This window comes from Mauremys mutica, chromosome 2, assembly GCF_020497125.1.
Source record: "Mauremys mutica isolate MM-2020 ecotype Southern chromosome 2, ASM2049712v1, whole genome shotgun sequence".
Lineage (NCBI taxonomy): Eukaryota > Metazoa > Chordata > Testudines > Geoemydidae > Mauremys > Mauremys mutica.
Window position 1 is genome coordinate 17,723,693 of NC_059073.1, and position 26,031 is coordinate 17,749,723.

The 26,031-nt window shown below is 43.1% G+C and overlaps 1 protein-coding gene across 2 annotated transcripts in view; it reads left to right on the forward strand.

Annotated features, from left to right (window-relative positions):
* Positions 1 to 26,031, forward strand: part of ZFAT (zinc finger and AT-hook domain containing) — a 159,218-nt gene that overhangs the window by 108,579 nt on the left and 24,608 nt on the right. For both annotated transcript variants that reach the window (XM_045005851.1, XM_045005853.1), the window contains exons 12-14: positions 9,442 to 9,580; positions 14,303 to 14,421; positions 23,898 to 24,021. In XM_045005851.1, the coding sequence (XP_044861786.1) occupies positions 9,442 to 9,580; positions 14,303 to 14,421; positions 23,898 to 24,021 (382 nt within the window). The remainder of the gene's footprint in view (positions 1 to 9,441; positions 9,581 to 14,302; positions 14,422 to 23,897; positions 24,022 to 26,031) is intronic.

Genomic DNA, 26,031 nt, shown 5'->3' on the forward strand with positions numbered 1-26,031 from the left:
TTAGAAGTAATTTGAATTATTTACCACTGTTGTGGCCTGCCTTGGGTCACCAGTATAGCTTTTTTAACCTACTAAACTTTTCAGGACACTTGCCTATAAATATCAGGTGAGCTTGGCTGCTTTTTCTGAACTTTATTTATTATTTATTATTAGCTGTCCTCCAGTCATTTGGTACTGAAGCTGATTTAAATGGTAGGTTACAGATGACAGTTAGTAGTCCTGCAATTTCACATTTGAGTACCTTCAGAACTCTTGGTTGAATATCATCAGGTCCTGGAGACTTATTACTGTTTAGTTTATCAATTTGTTCCAAAACCTCCTCTAATGACACCTCAGTTTGGGACAGTTCCTCAGATCTGTCACCCAAAAAGAATGGCTCAGGTTTGTGAATCTCCTTCACATCCTCAAAAGTAAAGACCGATGCAAAGAATTCATTTAGTTTCTCCGCAATGGCCTTATCGTCTTTGAGTGCTCCTTTAGCATCTCGATCGTCCAGTGGTCCCACTGGTGGTTTAGCAGGCTTTCTGCTTCTGATATATTAAAAAAAAATTGCTATTACTTTTGGAGTCTTTGGCTAGCTGTTCTTCAAATTCTTTTTTGGTCTTTCTAATTATATTTTTACACTTCATTTGCCAGAGTTAATGCCCTTTTCTATTTTCCTCATTAGGACTTATCTTCCACTTTTTAAAGGATGCCTTTTTGCCTCTCTCTGCTTGTTTTACTTTGTTGTTTAACCACGGTGGCTCTTTTCTGGTTCTCTTACTATGTTTTTTAAATTGGGGTATATATTTAAGTTGAGCCTCTATTATGATGTCTTTACAAAGTTTCCACGCAGCTTGCAGGGATTTTACTTTTGGTACTGTACCTTTTTAATTTCTGTTTCACTAACCTCCTCATTTTTGTGTATTCCCTCTTTCTGAAATTATATGGTACAATGTTGGGCCACTGTGGAGTTTTCCCCGCCACAGGGATGTTAAATTTAATTATATTATGGTCACTATTACCAAGCAGTCCAGCTATATTCACCTCTTGGACCTGATCCTGTGCTCTGCTTAGGACTAAATCAAGAATTGACTCTCCTCTTGTGGGCTCCAAGAAGCAGTCATTTAAGGTGTCAAGAAACTTTATCTCAGCATCCCTTCCCAAGGTGATATGTACCCAGTCAATATGGGGATAATTGAAATCCCCCATTATTATTATGATTGAGTTTTTTATTTTAATAGCCTCTCTAATCTCCCTGAGCATTTCAGAGTCACTAACACCATCCTGGTCAGGTGGTCTGTAATATAGGCCTACTGCTATATTCTTATTTTTCAAGCATGGAATTACTATCCATAGAAATTCTATAGTACAATTTAGTTCATTTAAGATTTTTACTTCATTTGATTCTACGCTTTCTTTCACATATAGTGCCACTCCCCCACCAGCACGACCTGTTCTGTCCTTCCGATATATTTCGTACCCTGGTATTACTGTGTCCCATTGATTATCCTCATTCTACCAGGTTTCTGTGATGCCTATTATATCAATATCCTCATTTAATACTAGGCACTCTAGTTCACCCATCTTATTGTTTAGACTTCTAGCATTGGTATATAAACACTTGTCATTCTTTGGCTGTCCCCTATTGCATGATGTAATTGAATGAGACTTTTTTTTCATTTGACTATTTCTCATCAGATCCTCCCTGTATTTTATCATTTTCCATCCTCTCCTCCTTATTAGGACATAGGGAATCTCCATTTATAGCTCCTCCCCTAAGGGATGTCTTGTAGCATTTCCTTTCTGGGTCCTTCCATCCTCGATCCATAAATCATGTTTTAAGGGGTGGAGGACAGCCCCATAATTCAATCTCAGGTCACAGATCTTCACACCCCTGAAAACGTGTAGGTCCATTCTCCTTATCTTCTTCTCCCTTGTCTTGGGTTAAGAACTGTTGTTGTCCCTTGTTCTCCTCCTCCCTAAAGCCTCTGGTTCTCCCAGTCCCACAAACTGACCTCTGGGTTCCAACCCTCCTCACCTTTCCTGCACTCTAAGTTCTTGGAACCATCCCACTCCTGGGACTGAGCTTGGGCTGCTCTTCTCCCCCAAGCCTAGTTCTACCTTTTCCCTTTTTCTCCCCATCTTCCCCTGGAGTGGTTCTATTTTTCTCCTGGCTTGTATCATTCCATCTAGGGTGTCTGATTCTATTAACTCAGGCCCTTCTTCCTCATTTGCTCATGTTTTACCCATATAGGGCCCCAGTTGCCTACTTTCTTTCTATGGGGGAAGGGACTCCAATCCGCACCTACTAGGACCGAACAGGGCAGCCTCTCCGTTACTCCCACCTAAACTTCCCCTTTAATTGTAGGGTTACCTCTGCTATTGGGTAGAGACTCTTCTCCCCATGGATGCATTCTAGCTCTGCTTTTTCCTCCAGGAGTCTCCAGTGGGGCTTCACTAAATCCCCTGGATCAATGAATATCCCAAGATAATATACACAATCCCCCTTAGGCGCCTCCTTCCCACCTTTACAGGGACAGTAGGAAATATCCTTTTTATCTTGCCCCAGAAAGTCCCATCCATTTGCAGAATTCTGCAAACTCGCATTCCATCTTAGGACAATGCTGTTTTATATGACACAGCATTCCACACTGATAGCGTGCTATTCCCTGCAAGAGTTCCTTTCACCTCCTCCCTTTTCTTCTTGGGGCTTTTCAGTTCACCACCTCTCCCTGGCTCCACACGCTAGGTGACTGGACTTCTTTTCTCGTAAAATTGGCTTCTTAGGAACTCTTTGGAGAGTTTAATCACAGCCTCCACAGTTGGGGTGGTGCCTCACTCAGTCTCTGTTATTCTCCGGGGGCCTCTGGAGAAATTGTTCCAGTATCACTAGGACCATAATTTCCCCCCACAGTTAGAATATCTGGCTTCAGCCAGCGGGTAACCCAGACTATCAGCTTTTGCACATATGCCCTGGGTCATACCCCTCAAGCCAATCTAGCGGCCCAAAATTTCTGCTGGTATTTCTCAGTAGAGACCCCCCGTCCCTCCCCAGTCCAAATTGGTTGGCTTCATAACATCATAGTCATGGGCCTATTCCTCGCTCAGGGCCTCTTAACCCATCTGAGCTTCCCTGGTGAGATAGGGTACCACCTGGATGGCCCACGTTTCCTTACCCCATATGCCTCTTGTGGCTACTCTCTCAGATGTTACCAGGAACACAGCCAAGTCATCAGGTGGGCCCCATCTTGCATAGAATCACTCTCTGTACATGACTCCAGGTCTCCGCACTGGGACTCACCAACTTCTGTACCAACTGTCATTGCACCTGCTCCCTGATGACTTCCTGCAGTTTGTACTGCTTCGGCTGCCACACCAGAAGGGGTTGTCTTTCAGGTTTGTGTGATTCTGGAAGGTGTGCATCATCTTTTGCTGCTGCTTCTGCCATCACTGCAGAGTCTGCTCTGTGTCCAGGCACTGAATCTTCATACCGCCCCTTCCCACTCCCCCTCGACAAATTTTCAAGCACCATGTGCATAGGAATCAAGATCCTGGACAAGCCACCACTTGTAATAGGGCATATGTCTGCCTTGTCCTTGATCACCATAGAAACCACTCAAACTCCTTTCCTTCTTTTAGTGTTCACTTTGTATATTTCAAGTCCTGTCCGCCAATACTGTACAATGCAATACAACTATTTAATACCTATGACCTTCAGCCCCTGTTCATCAGGGCCCTAGGAGGAAAAGAGACCTTTCTTTCTTGGTATCTTCTTCAGTCAGGGTCTGGGTAGCCCCCCTGCCCCCAACACTTCCTTCCTGCCTCTTATCAAGGTAGTCAGCTTAAGGGGCAGTTGGTTCCATAACTCTCACCCAGCCTTCCCATCTGAGTAGCTAATTCCTCCCTATTTCCTCAATCAGCCGTCACTGGAAACTAATTGAGGCTACTGTGATCAGAGTACTGACCCTGCTGTTAGGCCATAGTACTTTGTCACAACCCTTCTCTAATATTTTTGTAATTTTTTAGAGCCAATTATGATAGGACCAAATCTCTCCTTTTGGAAGTAGCAAAATGGTAGTTTATAAATAGAAAAAAACTATAATTTTGTATGTTTTCAAGAATTTTTAGGGCACATTTACCACATTTCAAAAGAAAAGATATGACATTTACATCAAGTATTCCTTGGCTATTCACTCCTTCCTCCAGTCTCAGGAAATATTGTGTGTGCCAGTAAAATAACAAGAAAATCCCTGAGTTGAGAATATCCTTTTTGAAGTTTTCTTGCCAAATCTTTTAGAACAGATTGATTTACTTCCACGTAGCGTGTCTAAGTGCTGGACAGTTTTATGATTGTAGGATACATTGAGGCATTAATAGGCACATAAAAATATATAGGTTCCTGTTGTTTTTCATCATCTGTTCACACAGAACAAAACATACAATTAGATCTTTTTAAAAAAAAAATAATAGTGGATTTTCCCTGTTGGTCACATCAGTGTTTGGATAGAGCAGCCATTGACATATTTTGAGGGCTACCTGGTATATCTGCACAGGCCAGTATCCAAAATCTGTGTTATACTGAATAGTTCCTTTTTTGCAAAATTAAAGACTAAAATTAATGCTAACAGTGTACTTGTCAAGTGGCTCTGTAATCTCTTATTGCTTCTCTTAATTAAAGGAACAGTAATATTAATTACTAGTTCCTGCAGGGGTTTTCCCCCAACAAATCTTTATTAAAATGATAGAATAACAGAATATTTTCACTGAAGTCTAGAGGACTGTTAGAAAAAATTTCCAAACCTTTTTCACTTCACAGGAGATACTGTGTGCATCCAGTTGCAGAGCCGTAGTCAGTTTCTTCTGTTGTTCGTGTGGATTTTTCCCACAGCAACTGGAGAGCAAAAAGCAGTAGAAAAATGTGACTGTAAAACTCAAACAATTAGCGAAGGGGCTTGGGTGCAAATGTGCCAGAAACTACTTTTAACTCATGTTTGGATATACACCGCTACCTCGATATAACGCCACCCGATATAACACGAATTTGAATGTAAAGCAGTGCTCCAGGGGGGTGGGGCTGCGCACTCCGGTGGATCAAAGCAAGTTCAATATAACACGGTTTCACCTATAACGCGGTAAGAATTTTTGGCTCCCAAGGAGAGCATTATATCGAGGTAGAGGTGTATTAGATTTTATGCTGATGGTTACCCTTTAAGCAGTCAATCCATATGTGTCACCATGATTGTCTCAGACCGGTTGTGTGAATTTATTCAATCTCTTATAACATGCAAGTCAGATTTACCCAATTGATTAGAATTATTTTGCATAGGTTTACTAATCTGCTGTCATACAGATATTGTACTCTGGTGAACAGTCAGGCTCTCAGATGCACACACAAAACTGATTCTTAAAGATCAAGATTTCTTGGTCTTTTGTCACAGTCAGCAGAATTCATCTTATTCCAGCTATACTGCAAGCTTCAGTCTATCTCTGGGCCTTTCTATGGTAAGGAAATAATAAATTTCCCACCATTGCTCACCAGGGCTGCCTGGAGGGGGCAAGTGGGGCAATTTGCCCCGGGCCCCGCAGAGGCCCCCACGAGAGTTTTTCGGGGCCCCTGGAGCGGGGTCCTTCACTTGCTCCGGTGGCCCCGGAAAACTCTCGTGGAACCCAGGCCCCCAGAGCTTCTTCCACTCCGGGTCTTCGGCGGCAATTCGGTGGCGGGGGAGGTCCTTCCGCCCTGGGACCCGCGGCCGAAGACCCGGCACTTCGGCGGTGGGTCCCAGGGCGGAAGGACCCCCCGCCGCCGAATTACCTCCAAAGCGGGGGCCCTCCGCCGCCAAAGACCCCAGGCCCCCTGAATCCTCTGGGCGGCCCTGTTGCTCGCAGCAGCTCAGCCCTAGCACAGCTTGCAGTATTGGGAGCCATAGCGTAGTAGGGCTTTTGGTGTTACAACGACGTTACAAAACCTTGCCTAGAGCACCTTGATCAACATTCTTTTCAGAAATTCCTGCAGCAGCCAGCAGCCCTTCTTTCTATATTTGGGCTCCTAATGTTGCTAACACTGGTGAAGCTGTAAACAGATATTGACAATGGGAGGAAGTTTTTAGAAAAATTCCCTACTGTAGATAGGGCTTCTCTGTGTGTGTCTTTCTTCCTTGCACTCCTACCCCTTCAGAAACCCAGCTTTTCGTATTCCCTACTGAGTTGAATACTGTAATTTATTATAATTAATTATAATAAAGAACAGTACTCCTGTTCTTTTTGCAGATACAGACTAACATGGCTGCTACTCTGAAACATGTAATCAATTGCTTATCAAGTTTCAGAAGATGACATCACATTTTGTCCATACTATTGGTTACCCTTAGACAAGTGTGGAGTGATTGACCCAAATTTAAAGAAGTGGTTGTTTACTCTGAATACTTTTGACAGACTAATTAGCATAATTAGCACAGCAAATACACAATTGAAATCATTAACTGCAGAGGGCAGACTGTTCAGAGAGCTCTCTTTAATTACCTGGAGAAATACAGGTGAAAGCTCTGCTCTTTGTGTGCCACTGTGTTACAGATCAAATAGATTTGATCCACTGCTGATTAGTATGTAATGACAAATTAACTTTTTGAAGCTTATATCCTGAGTTACAGTTGGAGAATGACTTTAATTTGCCTTACTTTCAAAATAACATGAAATATTCAAGGTGGAGCTGGTAATGATGCCCATTAGAAGACCCTCTTGAGCATAAATATATTTCAATGTTTTAAGCACTATTTAAAATTTTTAAATGTTGGCACAAAGTTCAGGCAGTGTGCTAAATCAGCTGGATTCCCCATATATTTTTTACTCTGCCTCTCCATAGAAAGAGAGGATGCATTTAGAAATTGTTTGCCTTTGTTTAAATATTTTTTTTAAACAAGGAGGTGTACAGTACAGTTTTAGTCTTTCTGTTTACTTACAAGGTTTACTGACATTTCTCCACCAGTTTTGTAAATGCATATGTATAATAGTAGTTTGTTACTGGCATCCTTCTACCCTTCACATATATTGTCTTTGTGAACATGTCAGGTTAATATTTAATAGTAAGCACCATGGTGCGCACATACGAAATAATGGGATTTGGATGCCTAAATAAAAATTTTAGCTGCTTAACTTTAGGGTATTATAATTGAAAGTTGGGATAAATAACACTTCTGTAGAGTCTTTCTTTTGTGGCTCTTTAATGGGGTTTACATCCCTATGGCCAAGATAGTGGAAAGACTGGAGCAGTATTGGGCCAGGAAATACTCCATAGTCACTGCTGAGCATACTTCTGGGAAAAGGAGCTGTATAAAGAGAGCTCCAGAAATCCAGGCAGTGAGGTGGACAGAAGCCATTTCTTGGAGGACACTGTTCTGCAACAGTAGAAGAAGAAGCTCTTACCAAGAAGGTCCAGCTGTGACCTTTCCTCCTATTTTCTATCATCATCCCAGAGGTAGGGAGTACCACGTGCAGGGCCACCAGAGAGTCACGTGCATCCATTCTGAGACTCTGGGGTTTGAGCAAAGGACTATAACAGAACAGCAGCCATCCTACCACACTGGGTGCCGCAGTGTGGTGCAAGTGTCCCAAGGGAATGTGAGCAGGAGGTGGCCTTGCCACGCTATCGCACTTTCAAGGCCGTGGGCCAAGTCCTGGTGGATAGGGAGAGCCCAGGTCTCCCTATCCACCCCAGATTCCTCTATGCTTATTCCTTGGATGAGCAGAAGTTGGGGGTTACTGACTAGGAGGTTGACCCAACTGAACCCCGTTCAGGACACATTGACCTAAAATAGATCTTGGCGCAGGAAGCCCTGCCAGTAAGCCTGCTGACCAAACAGTCCCTTCTACAGGCTCTGAAAACACGCTGCAAGAATTAAGCCTCACAACATACCTCTGGTGTAGGTAAAAGCACAGCAGCTCTGTAGTTAAGGACGGGAAGAGAAAAATACTGCATCCAATTGGAAGTGCAGGGGTATTGCAGGTAGAAAAACATATTTATCCAGTGAATTTGCTAGAACACTGGGTCTAATGCTCTTTCCCTTGCATAAAGCACTATGGGAATACAATACTTCTATATTCATCTGTCATTAGACCTCAAAGTACTTTGCAAACATTAATTAGTTTAGCCTCACAAAACCACTTTACAGATGGGAAAACAAGACACGGAGGGCCAGATCCTGAGCCCCACTGAGACATAATGTACATTTAAAAGTGTTGCTAGCATAGTTTATCAGGAAAACCCTCCTAGTACAGATACAGTTTATGCTGGCAAAAAAGCACTTTCTTGCCAGTACTTTTTATGCCTGTTGAGCAAGCAAAATAGTCTGTATTGGCAAAAGAACTTCTGTGCTGATATAACTGTGTCTACGCTAGGGCTTTTGCCAGTATAGAATTGTTAGAAAGAATTGATCCCCTAATAGCCATTTCGATACTGGCAAAAATTTCATGTAGACCTTGGCATAAGGCTGTTTTGCACCAGGGGTGCTGGAACTGTGGGTGCTGCGGGTGCAGCATTATCCCCTGGCTTGATGTGGTTTCCGTCATATACAAGGCTTACAGTTTTGTTCAATGGCTTTCAGCGCCCCAACTATAAAAATTATTCCAATGCCATTGTTTTGCACTACTCTGGAAGCTTTGAACCTGTCTCATCTGGTTAGTTGAGGATTCAGCTGATCTGTAGGAAACTCCCGGTGAATTAGAACTGCCATAACAGCTCATACATTGCCCACTATCCAGACATGAACAGACATGAGGTGTAAAGCATTACAAGACAGTATATATTAAATTTACACTCAAGAAATATGGCATTAAGTTTTCAGAGCATTCATTTCACTGCTATATAGTTTAATAATACTAAAAATGCCTACATTGTGACTTTCTTAATGCTTTCAACCTGCTTTACCATGCACTTGTAATTTTATAGACATTACCAGAACAAAGCCCTCAAAACTTATTTATACATAAAAGTAATGTTTATTTACTGACAGGTACTCAGTTACTCCTGTCCTCCCTTCCCCTTTCAAATCAAGATTATATATTGCCTACAGCAGTGAGAGACCCTGATCCTACTCAGGGTGCTAAGCAGTATGTTCGATAGCATGCCTTTGCCTGTTCAGACCCGTAATTACCAATTGTGGAAAATAATTACTTAAAAACACAGTGTAGGTGTTTGTACTTGTGAAATAGTGTTGTGAGGATACATAGTTTATAATAAGCGATTAAAAAAGCAACACATTTTCTGTAAGAGTTAGCTAAAACATACTTGTGCGTTGGTTTGAAAGGTCCGCTCCTGGAATAAATGAGACAGATATATGCCCTAACCAATGTGAACCCTCTTCAAGTTTGGGGAAGTTTGAGTCTGACTACTGCAGCTTGGACCCATCTATACAGAAAGCAGACGTGTATGACCAATTGTAACTCTCTTTTTTTTTTTTTTGCTAGCCTTTCCGTTGTGCACACTGCCATTATTCCTGCAATATATCTGGCTCCCTGAAGAGGCATTACAACAGGAAGCATCCTAATGAAGAGTATGTTAATGTTGGTACTGGTGAACTCGCTGCAGAAGCCCTTATCCAACAAGGTAAATTTCCAGTTAAAAGCAACACATCTGTCTGTTTATTTTCACTGTCAAAGCAAAGTTGATTTGAAGGTGAACATTGAGGAGTGAGTTGCACAGTTGAATTACATGTGTGAAAAAGTGTTTCCTTTTCTAGGTTCTGAAATGGCAAGATTATGATTTCATTTACTGTGTCCTTGTTCCAGGGATCGGCAACATTTGGCATGCAGCCCACAAGGGTAAGCCCCTGGGTGGCCCGGGCCGATTTGTTTACCTGCCACGTCCGCAGGTTCAGCCGATCGCAGCTCCCAATGGCCTCAGTTCACCGCTCCAGGCCAATGGGGGCTGAAGGAAGTGGCATGGGATGAGGGATGTGCTGGCCACGGCTTGCTGCAGGCCAATGGGGGCTGAAGGAGGTGGCATGGGATGAGGGATGTGCTGGCCACGGCTTGCTGCAGGCCAATGGGGGCTGCGGGAAGCCACGGCCAGCACATCCCTCATCCTATGCCACTTCCCTCAGCCCCCATTGGCCTGGAGCAGTGAACCTGGGGGCTGAGGGAAGTGGCATAGGATGAGGGATGTGCTGGCCGTGACTTCCCGCAGCCCCCATTGGCCTGCAGCAAGCCGTGGCCAGCACATCCCTCATCCCATGCCACTTCCTTCAGCCCCCATTGGCCTGGAGCGGTGAACCGCGGCCAGTGGGAGCTGCGATTGGCCGAACCTGCAGATGTGGCAGGTAAACAAATCGGCCTGGCCCTCCAAGGGTCTTATCTTGGCAGGCCACGTGCCAAACGTTATGAGACAGGGTGAACAGAAGTTCTCAATCTGTCTTCTCTACAGCATTTATTATTTTATATACTTTTATGAGGTCCCCACTTATTCATCTCCTGTCTAAGGTAAACAATCCCAATCTTTTCAGTCTCTTTTCAAATGAGTAATCAGCTGATAAATTTTCATGATAGTTTTGAAAGATTGAGCTAATCTTGAGATGAGAACTGAGACTGAATGGCACCAAATTAATCCCCCAATAAACAAGTCAAGTCAAGAAAGGTAAACAAGTGCAGATCTGTTTTAAATGGAAACGGCTTTGGCCTCACACTTAAGTATAATTATTCAAAGCATTGAATGGGGTTTTTAACCATTCAACTCCCATTGATTTAGGGGGAGATTTTCAAATATACAAATTGGAGTTACGTTGCTATGGCCCATTCACTTTCAATCGAAGTTGAGTGCCTCACTGTCCTTTATATCTTTGTATATCTTTCCCTTTAATGGCCATTTCACTGCTAAAGCACAGTATGCTGCTTTGAAACTGTTGGGGTTAGTTACTTCTCCCTCTTGCCTATGCAGGTGGGGTAAAAATATGCTTGGTTTTCATTTGGAAATGGACTCTGCACTCTTGAACTGAAAGTCTCTTCCACTCTCAGACAACTGCCTTGGTTTCCAAAGTGGAAATTAATTATCTTAGTTGGCCTAGATGTCCAACTAATATTGGTGAAAACTGATTACCCTAGCTTCTTGCTTGCAGCTGCAGTTGATTTGCATTATGTAAGCTGCTATGGGATATCAAATAAACTGCAAATTGGAGAATGTAGGAAATGCTTGACATTCAAGATTAACCCTCAGAACCAAAGCAACAATCAAAGGAAGAGAGAAGTGTGTTTATACATATATATTCGTAGCATGAAATAATTCTGTTCATTGCAGATTTTTCTAAATCTAAAAGCTTTCATTCATTCATTTCACTTCTTACATCCTTTTTTTAAACAGGGGACAGCGCTGCTGGTTCCTGTTATCTGATTATTTACATTTGATAGCCACCATGGTCTTAATTATTTATTTTGAAACCATAATTCTTTCTTTGCAGAGTAGCCATACCCAGATGCTGCTAAAGCAGATACGTACAAGTCTACTATATCCCAAGAGAGGTTTTGCTATCAAACACTTGGCAGATAGACCAAAGCGAACAATCTGATAGCTTGTTGAGCATGAAGTGTATTTAGAGATTCAGGAAGCACAAAGTTTGTACAGTTCTGGTTCCTGGAGGGAAATAAAAGGGAAACTTGATTAAATATTATGTTGCATTGTGTTGAAAGTGCTGAGCTGTTTGGTAGAGTCACATTTCTTATTTTATTTTTGATCATTTCTGAGGTTTTTGTTTTTTTCCATTTTGAATGGAACATACACAACTTTTTTTTAAATAAGTGCCTTTTGGAAACTTTAGAATTTCCCTTTTTATTACAGAATAGATACCAGACTAATGCCAAACTATTAGATAATGAATAAAATATAATTCTCCCAAACATGTCATTATTTCTAAAAAGCATTTCCAAATTATTCTTTTTCAAACAATCCTTGTCCATCAGAAATGCTAAACCACCTTTAAATAACACTGAAATTGTGACCCAGGGAAAAACATTCAGAATTAAAAGTTGAGACTCCATCTTTTAACTTGTATAAATACCTTAATTGAAAATTATTTTCATGTAGACTATTAAATGCTTCCCAAAGCCTTCTGAAAGTGCATATACAGAACAAGAGGTGTGATGCTAATCATCCAAAGAATTACACAGCCAAGTGACACACAGCAGTATTTTATTTTTAGACTGCTATTAGAAATTCATAGCAGCAGTGAATCGCAGAAAAGAAGATACTTTCGTACACCTCAGCTTTATAGAATTATATAACTTACAACAAAATTGATTTTTAAAAAATGTTTAACAATGGAAAATTAATATTCTAACACTATGTCCAGCCGGCATAGGGCTCAAAAATATCTTGTGATACACTCTACACACTGTTTTTAATGTTTTGGGTTTTTTTAATTGCTTTTGGAACCTTGGTCACTTGCTTGGTTAGGTAATCAAACAGGAAAGCATGATATGGAGATAATCTCCAGATCTTGGGAGTCAGCAGGCATGGATTCTGTCCCCATTTCTTCCTCAGACTTTCTTTGTGACCCAAGACAAATCACTTATCCTTTCTTTGTCTAAACTACAGATGACCCGCTTCCCCTCTCTTCACCCTGTTTCCCTCATATCTATAGTCTGTCTTGTTCATATGGCTTATAGACTTTATAGGACAGGGACTTTCTATTTCTGTGTTTGTAGAGCATCTTGCAATCACAGCTGGGGCCTGTTGGTGCTACTGCAATACAGATACAGGCGAGTCTCATCTTACGCAGGGGTTCCGTTCCGCGGTTAGCGCGTAAAGCGAAAACTGCATATAGTCAAAATTACATTGAGTTGAATGGCGGGCGGAATCGCCCGCACTACAGGTACAGTATTAAAATTGTTATTTTTCTCTTTTTTTGTTTTGTTTTTGCCAACCGCGTAAAGCTGAAATCGCGCATGTTAAATGCGCGTAAGAAGCAACAGACCTGTAATAAGACCTATCTCATGGGGATGTTGTGTCAGTAAATTGCTTTAAAAGTGCATTGAGATCCTGTGATGGAAAGTGCTATGGAAGTATAGAGTACATTACATTATATTATAGACACCAATATTGGTGTCAAAAGTGGATAAGGTATGTCATTCACTGACCTTTTCTATATCTGGCCCAAGTATTTAATGAATTGAGTAAAAATTAATTTTCCTGAGCTTTGATGCCAATTAATGACACAGTTGTACATTAGCAGTTTGCATATTTCCATTTGTTGTTCCTTAATTAGTCACAGTGACAAAAGTTGCAGCTTTAATTAGCGTGGTGTAGTGTTCTAGTAATTTTAATTTAGAAGTAATATAGAAAGGTCTTTCTCCCAAATGATTTTTTTATTAAAGTGTGATGTGAAATGAATATTTGATTTCCCTTTTTTGCAATGGAGAGTCTTTGTCCTAATCTGAACTAAAGGTTAAGCTTTTGTGCTCTGTTGCATATTACGCCCATTAATAGAGAAGCAATTTCACTTTAGTTATGATGACATAGCAGTGAGCCTCTGCTGTAATAGGGAGGTTTGGTAAAGATTATAATAGCCAGGGAGAGGGAGGGAGTGGCATCCTTGAGGATTAATAAGTGTCAGTGAAAGAGCCTGAGAGCGAAACTAAATTTTATTCTGCTTTATCAGAATATAAAGTTTAATTTCATTCCATCTGCAGAATACCATATGCTGGCTTTCCATTGCTGTACAAATGAATGCTCTATCTAATCACTTTATTAATGGAATACTGTGTGCAATGAGAACTTGGCTTGTAATCAGCCTACCAGAGTACACATCAAGCATTTAATTAGATAGCACTAGCAGGAGCCATCGTTTGCCAGGGTAATGGATGATGATGTCTAGAGGGCCATCTGGTGGTATAGTACTTAAGAAGGCACAAGTCGCTCCCCTAATATTTATATTTATTTAATTTAGTGTGGTCTAGTCATCTGGTATAACACACTGTAGTATTCAATCTATTTGTGTTTTGGTTTGGGGTTGGGGGGAATCCAGTGAAAACAAACACTAGTTTGCCTAACTGCATGCATCTAAGTTCTGATATTTGACCAAATTACTTTCATAAGAAAAAAGGCAAAGAATTGGTGTAATCTGATTATATTTAAAATAATAAGTGATCAGTACACAGAGAAAGCAAAATCTTATGAGGTATTGCCGCTTAGGTTGACAGAAAAAGGCGCAAACTTGAATAGTCCCGTATGGCTTTCTTGTATCCCAAAAATGTAATTGTAGTAAGAGGGTACTCTGGGATCATTGCAGTGAAGTTAAATTATACCAAAAATATCTTCTTTTGTTTCTGTTTTTTTCCCCAGGTGGCATTAAATGCCCAGTTTGCAGTTTTGTGTATGGTACAAAATGGGAGTTCAACAGACATCTTAAGAACAAGCATGGCCTGAAATTAGTGGAACATGACGGAGAAGCAAAGTGGGAGGTAAAAACAAAATTGCTACATCTTTGCCCCAAAATTTCCAAAATCTCTAAAGATATAGAATGTGTGTGAAAAGTGTATTATGGACTTCCTTTCATGGTGGAAAGTTGTCTTCTCTCCATTATCTCTGGCTTGAATGCATACAGTTGCTAATTTATTTCAAAATACCTGTCAGCAAGTATGTCTGTAACAATACAGACACACACAAAATTTCCCCCAGGAGTAGAGAGTTAAAGAAACTCCTACAACAACCCACTTCCTGTTTCTCTGCCCCCTCCCCATCAGAGCCCAGATGCGGGTTTCCCCCCCAGCCCAGACACTCACACCCGCAGAGCCCAGTTGCAGGTCCCCCCCCCTCGCCCAGACATCTGTGCCCCCCCCCTCCAGAACCCAGCTGTGGACCCCGCAGCCCAAACACCTGCACCCCTTCTTTCCCTCCCCCCGAAAGCTCAGGACCCAAAAGGAGAAATATCCTGATGCTGGGTCCTGGGCTCGTGTGGAGTTTCCTGCATGCCGCCTCCTCCTTTTAGGGCATGTTGAGAACTGCAGTTCCCAGGAACCCTCCAGTTCCCTCTCCCTCCCCCAGCAGTGTCTCCTATTTGCAAGCTAGGCTCTGCTGGGTACAGCAGCCCCTACTGGTGGCCAGCAGCTCTGCAGCCCATTTCTGGGGGAGGAAATTCTGCATGCGCAACATGAATTTCTGCTCAAATTCTGCATGCACAGCAGTGCAGAAGTCCCCCAGGAGTAATAAAGTGCTACGGTTAACTACTGTAATGTCTAGCAGGATTAACAAGATAACAATTGATGGTTCTTTAGATACTGTCCACGTGGGTGCTCCAGTTCAGGTGCACCTGTACTCTGCATCTTTGATCAGAGATTTTTGGTGCCTGTGCCTGTTTGGTCTACACATGGAAGCTCACACCCTCATGCCCTGTACCAAAGGTGTAAAGGGCCATAGACGAACAGCCCTCAGTCCCTTGTCAACGTCCTTTGGCCTGAGATGGAGTCTGCTGTGTGCCTGTTCTCTTTAGTACTGTATTTAGCGGTTAGTTAGTATGTAGTTAGTTCCTTGATAGTGTTTTAAATTTGTTGGAAAAGTTGTTCCCTTTTATCTTTTTCTTTTAAAAAAATTATTGATAGACACGGATTGATTTAAAATCTTTCCCTATTATGGGGTCATTTTTTGTTATTTTGCTTGGAGATGCTGGGCTCTTGGGATTTAAAAGGTGTCTCTCCTGCTGCGAGGCTATCCTGATAAGTGATGGGCATAGTCAGTGCCTCCACTCTTTGGGAGACATTCATGTTCCCAGTGAGTGCAGGATCTGCACTTCTTTCAAAGGTAGATCCCAAAAAAATAGGGAGATCAAGTTTTAACTCCTGATTATGAAGCAAGCCTTAAGACCAGCTTCAGATCCAGGGGCAGAGGACCCCTCCTCCCCCAGTACATAGACCTCCTAGTATAGCTAGTGCCCTGTCCACCCCAAGATCTTGGTCACTGGAGGCCACTTGAGACCTAGGCTGTACTGGTTACATCTACAGCACTGAAGACCTCAGCAAAGGTAGCATCACCATCTGCCTGTATGCAGAAAGAGGTAAAGACAAAACCTCTGAGAAAGTCTGGGTCACCGATGCACAAGAAGGCTATGGAGGAAACCTTGGAGGTGCAAAAATCAAGAGCGGACAAGGAGTTGATGCCTCTTACAAATATTTCCTCCTCGTTGCCTGATGAAGACAGATTCAAGGAGTCAGTCGTCAAAAACAGACTTGGTACTGAGCTTAGGTACCCATACCCAGAGCTGCAGAGCCGATTCCAGGAGGATTCTATGCTTGTCCCCAAATAACAGTCGGTACTGATAACCTGGAAGTCTATGATACCAAAGACTGTTCAACTGCCTATGTTACTGATGTAATCAGAGTCAATTCTTTCCAATACCAAGCACTGGGTGCCAGCTACCTTGGTACCAAAGCTATCCTCTACAGGTTCTCGCTCAACCCATTCTTTGATGCTATTGGTACCTAAAGAATTTTGATACTTTAAGGACCTTCTTTCAGAGTGGTAGCCGTGTTAGTCTGTATCAGCAAAAACAACGAGGAGTCTTGTGGCACCTTAGAGACTAACAAATTTATTTGGTCATAAGCTTTCATGGGCTTCATCAGATGCATGGAGTGAAACATACAGTCGTCGTCTTCTTCTTATTCACTCCCTGTGGAGCATAAGACGCCAACCACTCTCCTCCATTCATTTTGTTCTTGAGCGAGACAGCAGATTTCATCCCACTTCATTCCCATACCTTTCATTTCCTCTTCAATGGTCCTTCGCCACATCCCCAGTGGTCTACCTCTCCTCCTTCTTCCTTGTGGTGTCCATCGTAGGGCAACACGAGGGTGTCTGTCAGCATCCATTCTCAACACATGCCCCAGCCACCTCTATCTTCGTTGTTTGGCTTCATCCACTATATTGTTGATGACTGTTAATCGGCTCACTTCAACATTGGTGATACGCTGCGGCCAATGTATGTTAAAAATTCGCCTAAGACACCTTCCTTCAAAGCCCCGAAGCCGACTTTCTATCTTCTTGTTGGTCCTCCATGTTTCCGCCGCATAGAGCAACACAGAGCGGACGTTCGACCTGTAGATCTCTACTTTGGTTTTCATTTGCAAGATGGTTGACCTCCAAATATTCTGAAGTCTATAGAATGCATTTGCTGCAAGACCGATTCTGGTAGATATCTCCTTCTGAATATTGCCATCAGCCGATATGTAACTACCAAGATATTTGAAGTCGTTCACCTCCTCCAAGTCTACGTCACATGACACTGTCTTCGTCGAGCTGGCTGTTTTTACTTTCATTATTTTGCTCTTACCGGAATGAATATTAAGTCCTACGCACCATGCTACTCTACCTACTCTATCAGTCTTCTCTTGGAGGTCCGTCTGAGAGCTTGAAATCAGGGCGATTTCATCCGCAAAGTCACAGTCTTCAATATGACCAGAGGGTCCCCATGTGATCCCTCTTGGCCTATCTTCAGTGGCTTTCCGCATCACCCAATCTGTGACCACAAGAAATAGAATAGGCGAAATAACACACCCTTGTCTAACTCCCGTTCTCACATGGAACCACTCGCTCTGCTGTCCTTCATGGCGAACACAACACTTATTGCCGGCATACATATCTTTGAAGATGTTAATCACTTTCGAAAGGAATCCATATATTTTTAAGATATTCCAGAGAGATGGATGGTGGACACTATCAAATGCCTTCTCGAAATCGAGATAATTAATGAACAGCGGCGAGTTCCATTCAAGAGATTGTTCCATTATCGTACGTAGTACAAATATCTGATCAACGTATCCTCTCCCACTCCTAAATCCTGTTTGTTCTTCCCTCAGGATCTCTTCTACTGCTTGTCTTATTCTCTGTAACAGAACTCTGCAGAAAACCTTCCCGAGCACTGATAACAAGTTTATACCTCTCCAATTACTACACAAAGACTAATCACCCTTCTTTGGTAATTTCACGATGATACCTTTCTTCCATGCTTCAGCTACCTTCTCTTCTTCCCACACCTTGTTGAATAGCTCCTTTAGAATCCTGGCACTCATATTCAGGTCGGCTTTTAGCATTTCTGTGGTTATTCTATCTTCACCTGGTGCCCTGTTTGCTTTTGTCTGTCTAATAGCCTCTTCTATCTCTCGCTCTACCTCCATCTGAAAACTACATTCTACCTCCATCTGAAAACTCGTTTCCTCTATTTCAACTACCTCTTCAGGATTTGATCTATTTAAAGTCTCTCTAAAATGCTCTGCCCATCGATTGATTTGTTCTTTCTCTTCTATCAATATTCTCCCATTCTTTCCTCTAACCGCTGTTGACCTATTGCTGAACCCTCCTGTCAAAGTCCTCGTGATTCTATACACAGTTCTTGTGTCGCCCCGCGCGGCTGCTGACTGTGCCCTCTTGACAGACTGGTAATATAATCCCTTTTGTCTTTTCGGGCACTTCTCTTCACAGCCTTGTTTTTCTCCCTACATTCTTTGCTCGCAGCTTTCTGTTGTTCATCCCTTCCAGTTAGCATGCGTAGTTTTGCTGTCTTCCTCTCCTCAGTGAGTTTCCATGTGTGATCTGAAATCCATACTTTCCGCTCTCTTCTCTTGTAGCCAAGCACTGTCTTGCTGGTCTCTACATATGCCTTCTTGACGTTGTCACAAAAAGTGTTTATATTACCAGTTCGCAAGTCATTTAGAAGTTGAAATTTTTTTGAGAGCTCCAATATGAACTGTGCCTTTACCGGCGGTTCTTCCAACTTCCTTGAGTCGAAAATTTGTTGCCCATAAACTTTCTTCGTCTTTCTCAATTTTATCTGAAGCTTGCTCAATACAAGATGATGGTCACCACCTACATCTGCACTTCTTAATACTCTAGTATCCAGCAGTGACCCTCTCCACTTCCGATTGATTGCAATGTGATCAATTTGGTTCCTGGTTTTCCCATCCAGTGATATCCATGTCAGCTTGTGTATTGTCTTATGTTGGAAGATTGTTCCACCTATCACCAGTCCATTCTCAAGACATAAGTCTACAAATCGTTGACCGTTGTCATTTCTCTCTCCAACTCCTTCCCGCCCCATGCATGCTTCATACCCGGCATTGCTGGAACCGACTTTAGCACTGAAGTCGCCCATCAAAATCAGGATGTCGTGGCATGGGGTCTTAAGTATCTCTTCCTGGAGTCTGGTATAGAACAAGTCTTTTTCCTCCTCCTCAGCTTGTTCAGTAGGTGCATAACATTGGATGATGGTAGTCTTCGCATATCTGGAGAAGAATCTCGCTCTTATTATTCTGGAGGTAACAGGACTCCATCCTAACAAACTCTTTCTCGTCTCTTTGTCGACAGTGATGCCCACCCCTTCATGGTGATGTCCATCTATGCGTCCTGAATAAAAAATTGTCTCACCAGAGTCCAGTATTAACATACCAGTGTCCATCCACCTCATCTCACTAATCCCAAGAATGTTAATGCCATATTTTCTCATTTCCTTTGTTATTGATGCTGTTCTCCCTGTTTCATACATTGTTCGAACGTTCCATACCACTATCTTTATTTGTTTTTTGGGTTTGACCAGAGACTCCATCGAAACAGGGACTTCCTTTCGGCTTTGATCCCCATTTGTCATATTTGGCATTACTGCCTGAATCTCCGGCTGGCTACCCACAATTTTATGAATTTCTGAAGATTTGGTTGACGTTTCTGTAGCGCTTGTTTTTTACGTGGTGAGTTGCCAGCCCAACGCACAACCCTCCTCCTTTCGCGTCTTGGGCTTGGGACCAAGCAACGGCGGAGTTGAAACATACAGTAGGGAGGTATAAATACACAGTATATGAAAAGATGGGAGTTGCCTTACCAAGTGGGGGGGTCAGTGCTAACGAGCCAATTCAATTAAGGTGAAAGTGGGCTATTCTCAACAGTTGACAAGAAGGAGTGGAAATCACTTTTGTAGTGCTACTGAGGCCAATGTAAACAAGGAACTTTCTAGTATTTGAGCTGGAGTCTCCTCTGTTAACTGGTACTGGTTGTTTATCCATGTAACGGATCGGGGACTCACAACCTGGCGCCTCCCGCTGGTGACTCCAGGAATTAGCTCTGTACAGGGGAGCGCCCCTCCTGGTGGTGTCTCGTCCGTCGTTCCGCCCTCGATTGGCGTCTCTGGTCTCGCGTTGCTCCCTGCTTGGCGGCATTCTCTTCGAGGCCACTGCCCTCCGGCAGTGCCCCTTAGTCCATCCATACCCCCTTCCGGGGGTCGATGATCAGCAGTCCTACACCCCAGCCACCATGTCCAACCACCCTCTGAGTCCAATCCCTCTTGTCAGGGATCTGGCGTAGTACAATGGCCACTCCCTACAGCTAATGGCTGGATGTACTGCAGAGGGGGAAGGGGGAGACCCAGGCCCGCCCTCTACTCTGGATCCCGGCCCAGAGACCCTCTGGCAGCAGCCTTGCTGTCCTCTTTCTCTTCCCTCGTCTGTCTGTTTCCCCTGGGCCGCTTCCCCTACGGCCCCTTGCACCCGCTAGGCCCTTCCCTTCAGGGCCTGCAGCCTGGCAGGCTCCGGGCTAGAGCTCCCTAGCCTCCCCAAGCCTGGCCAGCACTGCGCTGTCCGCGGTGCTGGTCTTCCACCTTTGGTGACTGACCTTCCCCTCTCGAAGGCCTGGAACAGACTGACTGCTCCCCTCCTGGGCAGCCCTCTTATAGGGCTGAGCCTGGCCCTGATTGGCTGTCTCCAAACTGGGCCCTGATTGGCTCACCATAAGCCCTTCCTTGATTGGCTCCCTGTCTGCACAGGTGCCCTTGCCTGCCGCAGCCCACACTCTCCAGGAGTGGGGCAGCCGCCCCACTACAATCCACACCAAGACTTACTCAGTTACCACCCCCATTAGCTAAAGTACCATACTCACTGTTGTCTACCATACAAGTTGAACAGTTATTCCCCCCCTTGGAGTATGTTGAGAAGGACTCCTTAGACTCTCAGATATTGGCACATGGTTTCCCTGTCTACTAGAATTAACACCCCAGCTGGTGAGGACTAGGGTCATTGAGTAGACAAGCTCTTGGAAGGGGATCTCCTCTAGACCAAATTCAGACACAAGGCCTCCCCAAGAACTAAATCTCCACATAAATATGCTAGAGATAAGAGCCTTTTGCCTAGCATACACGGTATTTCTGCTCTCACTCTGAGGAACCAACATCCAAATACTGATGGACATCACTATGTACTCCGTCAACAGGCATGGAGGGGCTCTATTGTTGCCTCTTTGCCAGGAATCAGTCCATCTCTGGGAATGGTGTGTTTATCATCACCTCACTCTAATGGCCCTACATATTCCAGGTTTTAAAAACACCCAGGTGAACCAGCTTAACAGACAGTATTCACACGCTCATGAATATTCTGTCAGTGACTCAATTCTGTGAAGTATTGTCTGCAATGTGAATAGACCTGTTTGCCACGGACTGGAACAACAAATGCTAACTATCTGCTCTGGGAGTGAGTGGGAGGCTTGGGGAGGGGGACAATCAAGCCCAGTCTCCCCGTCAGATGCCTTACTCATCCCCTGAGCACTGAGACTCGGAATGGGATAGCTCAGTGGTTTGAGCATTGGCCTGCTAAACCCAGGGTTGTGAGTTTAATCCTTGTGGGGGCCATCTAGGGAACAGGGGTAAAAATCTGTTTGGGGATTGGGCCTGCTTTGAGCAGGGGGTTGGACTAGATGACCTTCTGAGGTCCCTTCCAACCCTGATATTCTATGTTTATCCATCCATTTCACTCATACTTAAGGTCCTGACGAAGGTGGGAGGCAGCCCATAATATGCTGCTAGCTCCAGCATGTAACAGTTTTGGTTACATAGTTTTTGCACACCTTGTAGTTGCTAGGTTCCTCAAAGGCCTCATCCATGTCTTTCCTCCAATCATACAGAGCTCCTGGGACCTCAACATTATGTAATAAGGCTGATGGGGCTCCCTTTGAACATTTAGCAACCTGTTGCTTATACCAGCTGTCTATGAATATTGCTTCTTAGGCCTGGTCTACACTAGGGTGGGGGGTCGAACTTCAGCTATGCGAATAGCGTAGCTGAAGTCGAACTACCTTAGTTTGAACTTCTTACCTGTCCAGACGCCGCGGGATCGAAGTCCGCGGCTCCCCCGTCGACTCCACCACCGCCGTTTGCGATGGTGGAGTTCCGGAGTCGACGGGAGCGCGTTCGGAGTTTGATATATCGCGTCTAGATTAGACGCGATAGTTCGAACTCCGAGAAGTCAAACGCTACCCGTCAACCCGGCAGGTAAGTATAGACCTACCCTAAGTGATAGTGAACTCAGCCCAAAGAGTAGGAGAGATCCAAGCCCTCACAACAAGACCACCATATACAGTATTCCATAAGGACAAGGTAACATTGAGGCTTCACCTAAAATTCTTGCCCAGAGTTGTTACTTTCTCCTGAATCAAGTGATTCGCCAGTTTTATTTCCCAAGCCTCATAATAGTCAAAGGGAAGCTTTCACACCTTAGGTGTAGTCAAGATTGACTATTCAGGAATTCTCTGATACATTCCTGGCCTTTGTTGACGGGATGAAGAATCAACCAATATATATACGAAGTTCCTGATTGTAACCGATTTGCAATAGCTCAGTTGGACCCATTTTCACAGATAAGAGCCCATTCTAACACACTGTGTAAGCAGCTTCTCTAATGGGAGTCGGGACCCCTCAAGGGGTCGCGAGGTTATTAATGGGGAGTTGTGAGCAGTCAGCCTCCACTCCAAACCCCGCTTTGCCTCCAGCATTTATAATAGTGTTAAATTAAAAACACTTGTTTATATATTTATAAGGGGGGGTCGCACTCAGAGGCTTGCTGTGTGAAAGGGGTCACCAGTACAATAGTTTGAGAACCACTGAGCTACCTGGAGTTCAGTTCACACCTTTGCTCGACACGACTCCTTGACAGAGGACTCCAGGTCAAATGTCTGATTTGGCTGCGTTGTCCTGCAGTCCTTGTGTCAGCAGATTCTGAAAACCACCTCCATGAAAAGAGATTATTGCTCGCGAATGAACAGAAATGAGATCTTTGTGGACAGTCACTTGAAGAAAAGTGGTTTCTTACTCTGCAGTAACTGTGGTTCTTCAAGATGTGTTATCCACTTGTATCCTACAACCCACCCTCCTGCCCTGCTATTGCAGAATCCTTGCATCCGACGAAGTGGATATTCACCCACGAAAGCTCATGCTGTAAAATGTCTGTTAGTCTATAAGGTGCCACAGGATTTTTTGCTGCTTTTGCAGAATCCTGTATCACTTGGATTCTGCTTTAGGGAAGAAACTGAAGGGTCATTGTGGCTGACCCAATGGCTGTGTCCTTGGCTATTGGGAGCAAGTGTGGTCCCAACAAACACTGCTCTTCAAAAAAATCTGATCTCATGTGCATGGGGCACGTGCAAACCAGAAGTTGGAATACTTGTGGACAACTTAACTCTTTTTGCAAGGTAAGTAGCCAATCTTCTTGACACAAAGGGTCATTTTCTGGCTTCAAAGGAATTTGTCCAAATTCATATTGGCAGTATAGCTAAAAGGAGAATTTGGCCCAAAATATCTTCCTTAGAGTCTAATAAGTGTGTGATTAGGTTATTAATTATAAATTACATGCACAATAAAAATAAAGTCAAATGAACATTGCATTTTGTAAATGAACTTGATGCAACTATCTGGAAGTCTGATAGAAGTATAAATAAGTTTATGTGGTGAAATCTTGGCTTCCATTAAAATCAATGGCAAAATTTCCATGGACTCCCACGGGGCCAGGATTTCTCATGTTCTTTTATAAAATATGCTGTTATAAATCTGTCATCCAGTTTTTCCCTATTTAAATTTGGGGTACCAAGTGCCCTCTGTAATTCTCAAGAGTTAAAATGAGATAATTGACCTGTTTTTTAGCTAACAACTGAAATTTCTGAGGAATCATCCACTCAGTATCTGCACATCACAGAGGCTGAAGACGTTCAAGGAACTCAAGCTGCTGTAGCTGCATTACAAGACCTAAGATATACCTCAGAGAATGGTAAGGGATATTTTTAGTTTCAAAGGGTAGATTAGATCTTTTTCATCAGAGTTCCCAACTCTTGTGAATACAGTGGGAAACTTGAAAAGGAAATATTTATTCTTCTGTATTGATTTTACCAAGGTATTTTCTATATGGTAGTGAGATACTAATACTATAGTGTGGTAAACATTTATTTGTAAGGTCATCCGTAATAGTTTTTAAAAGGACAGTGTCAAGTTTTTGGGCCCACAGTGTGGTCTGCCACAGGGGTTCTCAAACTTTTTTCTTTCCGAGCCCCCACACCCCCCCAACATGCTATAAAAACTCCATGGCCCACCTGTGCCACAACTGGTTTTCTGCATATAAAAGCCAGGGCCTTGCCTTGGGGGGCTGGGGGACAGGGCAATTGCCTGGGGCCACAGGGGCCCCTGTGAAGCTAAGCTGCTCAGGCTTTGGCTTCAGCCCCAGGTAGTGGGGCTCAAAGCCTCGGGCTTCAGCTTTCTGACCTACGCCGCAGCAAGTCTAATACTGGCTGTGCTTGGCAGATCCCCCAAACCTGCTCATGGACCCCCAGGGGGCCCTGGATCCCTGATTAAGAACCACTGGTCTGCCATAAAGCGGTTAGAAACTGATTAGGCATGTCGACCAAAATTTTTTTTTCTTCATTTTTCATTCATCTTACTGTTGATAAGAAATTATAACTAATTACCACTGCACACCCAAAGAATTACCAATGCGCACACATCTGTGTATACAGTGATAATCAATAAATCATCAGCATCTATTACACCACTGTTTTTGACCTTACTATGGTATTAGTGGAATTTTCTGCATGAATTATAGAAAATATCATGGTACAGACAAATAGCATGGCAGAATAAATGTTGAATGTTTAATTGCAATCCTCTAGATAACATTTTTGCCTTGCTGCAAGAGTCAACCAGCCAGCAGAGGACGTACAGTTGAATAGCTAATCTACCATATTCTCAGTTAATTATGATGGTACACAAACAAGGAAGTAAGACCACCAGAGCTGTATTGGCTTGTGTTTGACAAGAAACAGGGGAGCACTAATTAATGTTTGCTAAATGAAAAATGACAAAATCGGTAGGGAAAGAAGAAATTATTTTCAGGCTTCTTAGAGTACTAAAACAACTGAACAGAGTATGTGAGTATGAGTTCGATGAAAAGATAAACAAGGGTCTCTGTAATGCTGCCTAACAGAGTACTTATCACAGGATCCCATTTTTGCAATGGATCCATTGCTATGACTTAGTATAGTCATTCTTGAACTGTATATTTTTCACCATTGACCGTTGACCTGAACTTGGAGGGATGATAATTTTGGGTAACACATTGGTAGCAGAATGGAATTTTCAAGCATATTAAATGAGGATGTATTACTGACAATTTATATATATATTTATGCATTTTCCCCCAGTGGGAATTCTGAATGAATCGGAGGAATCCTTTGCAATCTTTGCCCAGTCATGCATACATTTAAATTTAAAATAAGCACAACATGGGTTAAGTTTAAGCATAAAGCTTTCAAAACATATTTTGTTAGTTTAGTGTTTCAAGCTTTGTTCAAAATACTTGTTTGACATATTTCCTTTGGAAAAACTTAAAGAGAAGTAACATCTTGTCCAGAGGCAGAGGTATACAGTCTCACACTAGAACAAATTAAAACATACATTAAAAAAAGCAGAAATAGTTTTCAGTTCCCTAAATAAAATAATGTTGACTCATACAAATAACAGCATGTCAACTTCTTCATATTTGAAACTAAGTTATATTGGCCATGTTCTCCCCTGGGTGGAGTTTGGGGTCAGGGACCCAGTTATGGCCCCCTTTTTCTGTGGGCTGATCTGCCCCTGCCCCAGCATCAGTTAAAGCAGCTTAGTGGCTTCTCTAACATATGCAGACTGAGTATCAACATAACATAGCTCTGCCAGGTTCTTTCCTTCCAGAGACAGCTAAAACACGGATAGGTGGGCAGCAGAGATAGGAGTTCCTCACCACAAAAGG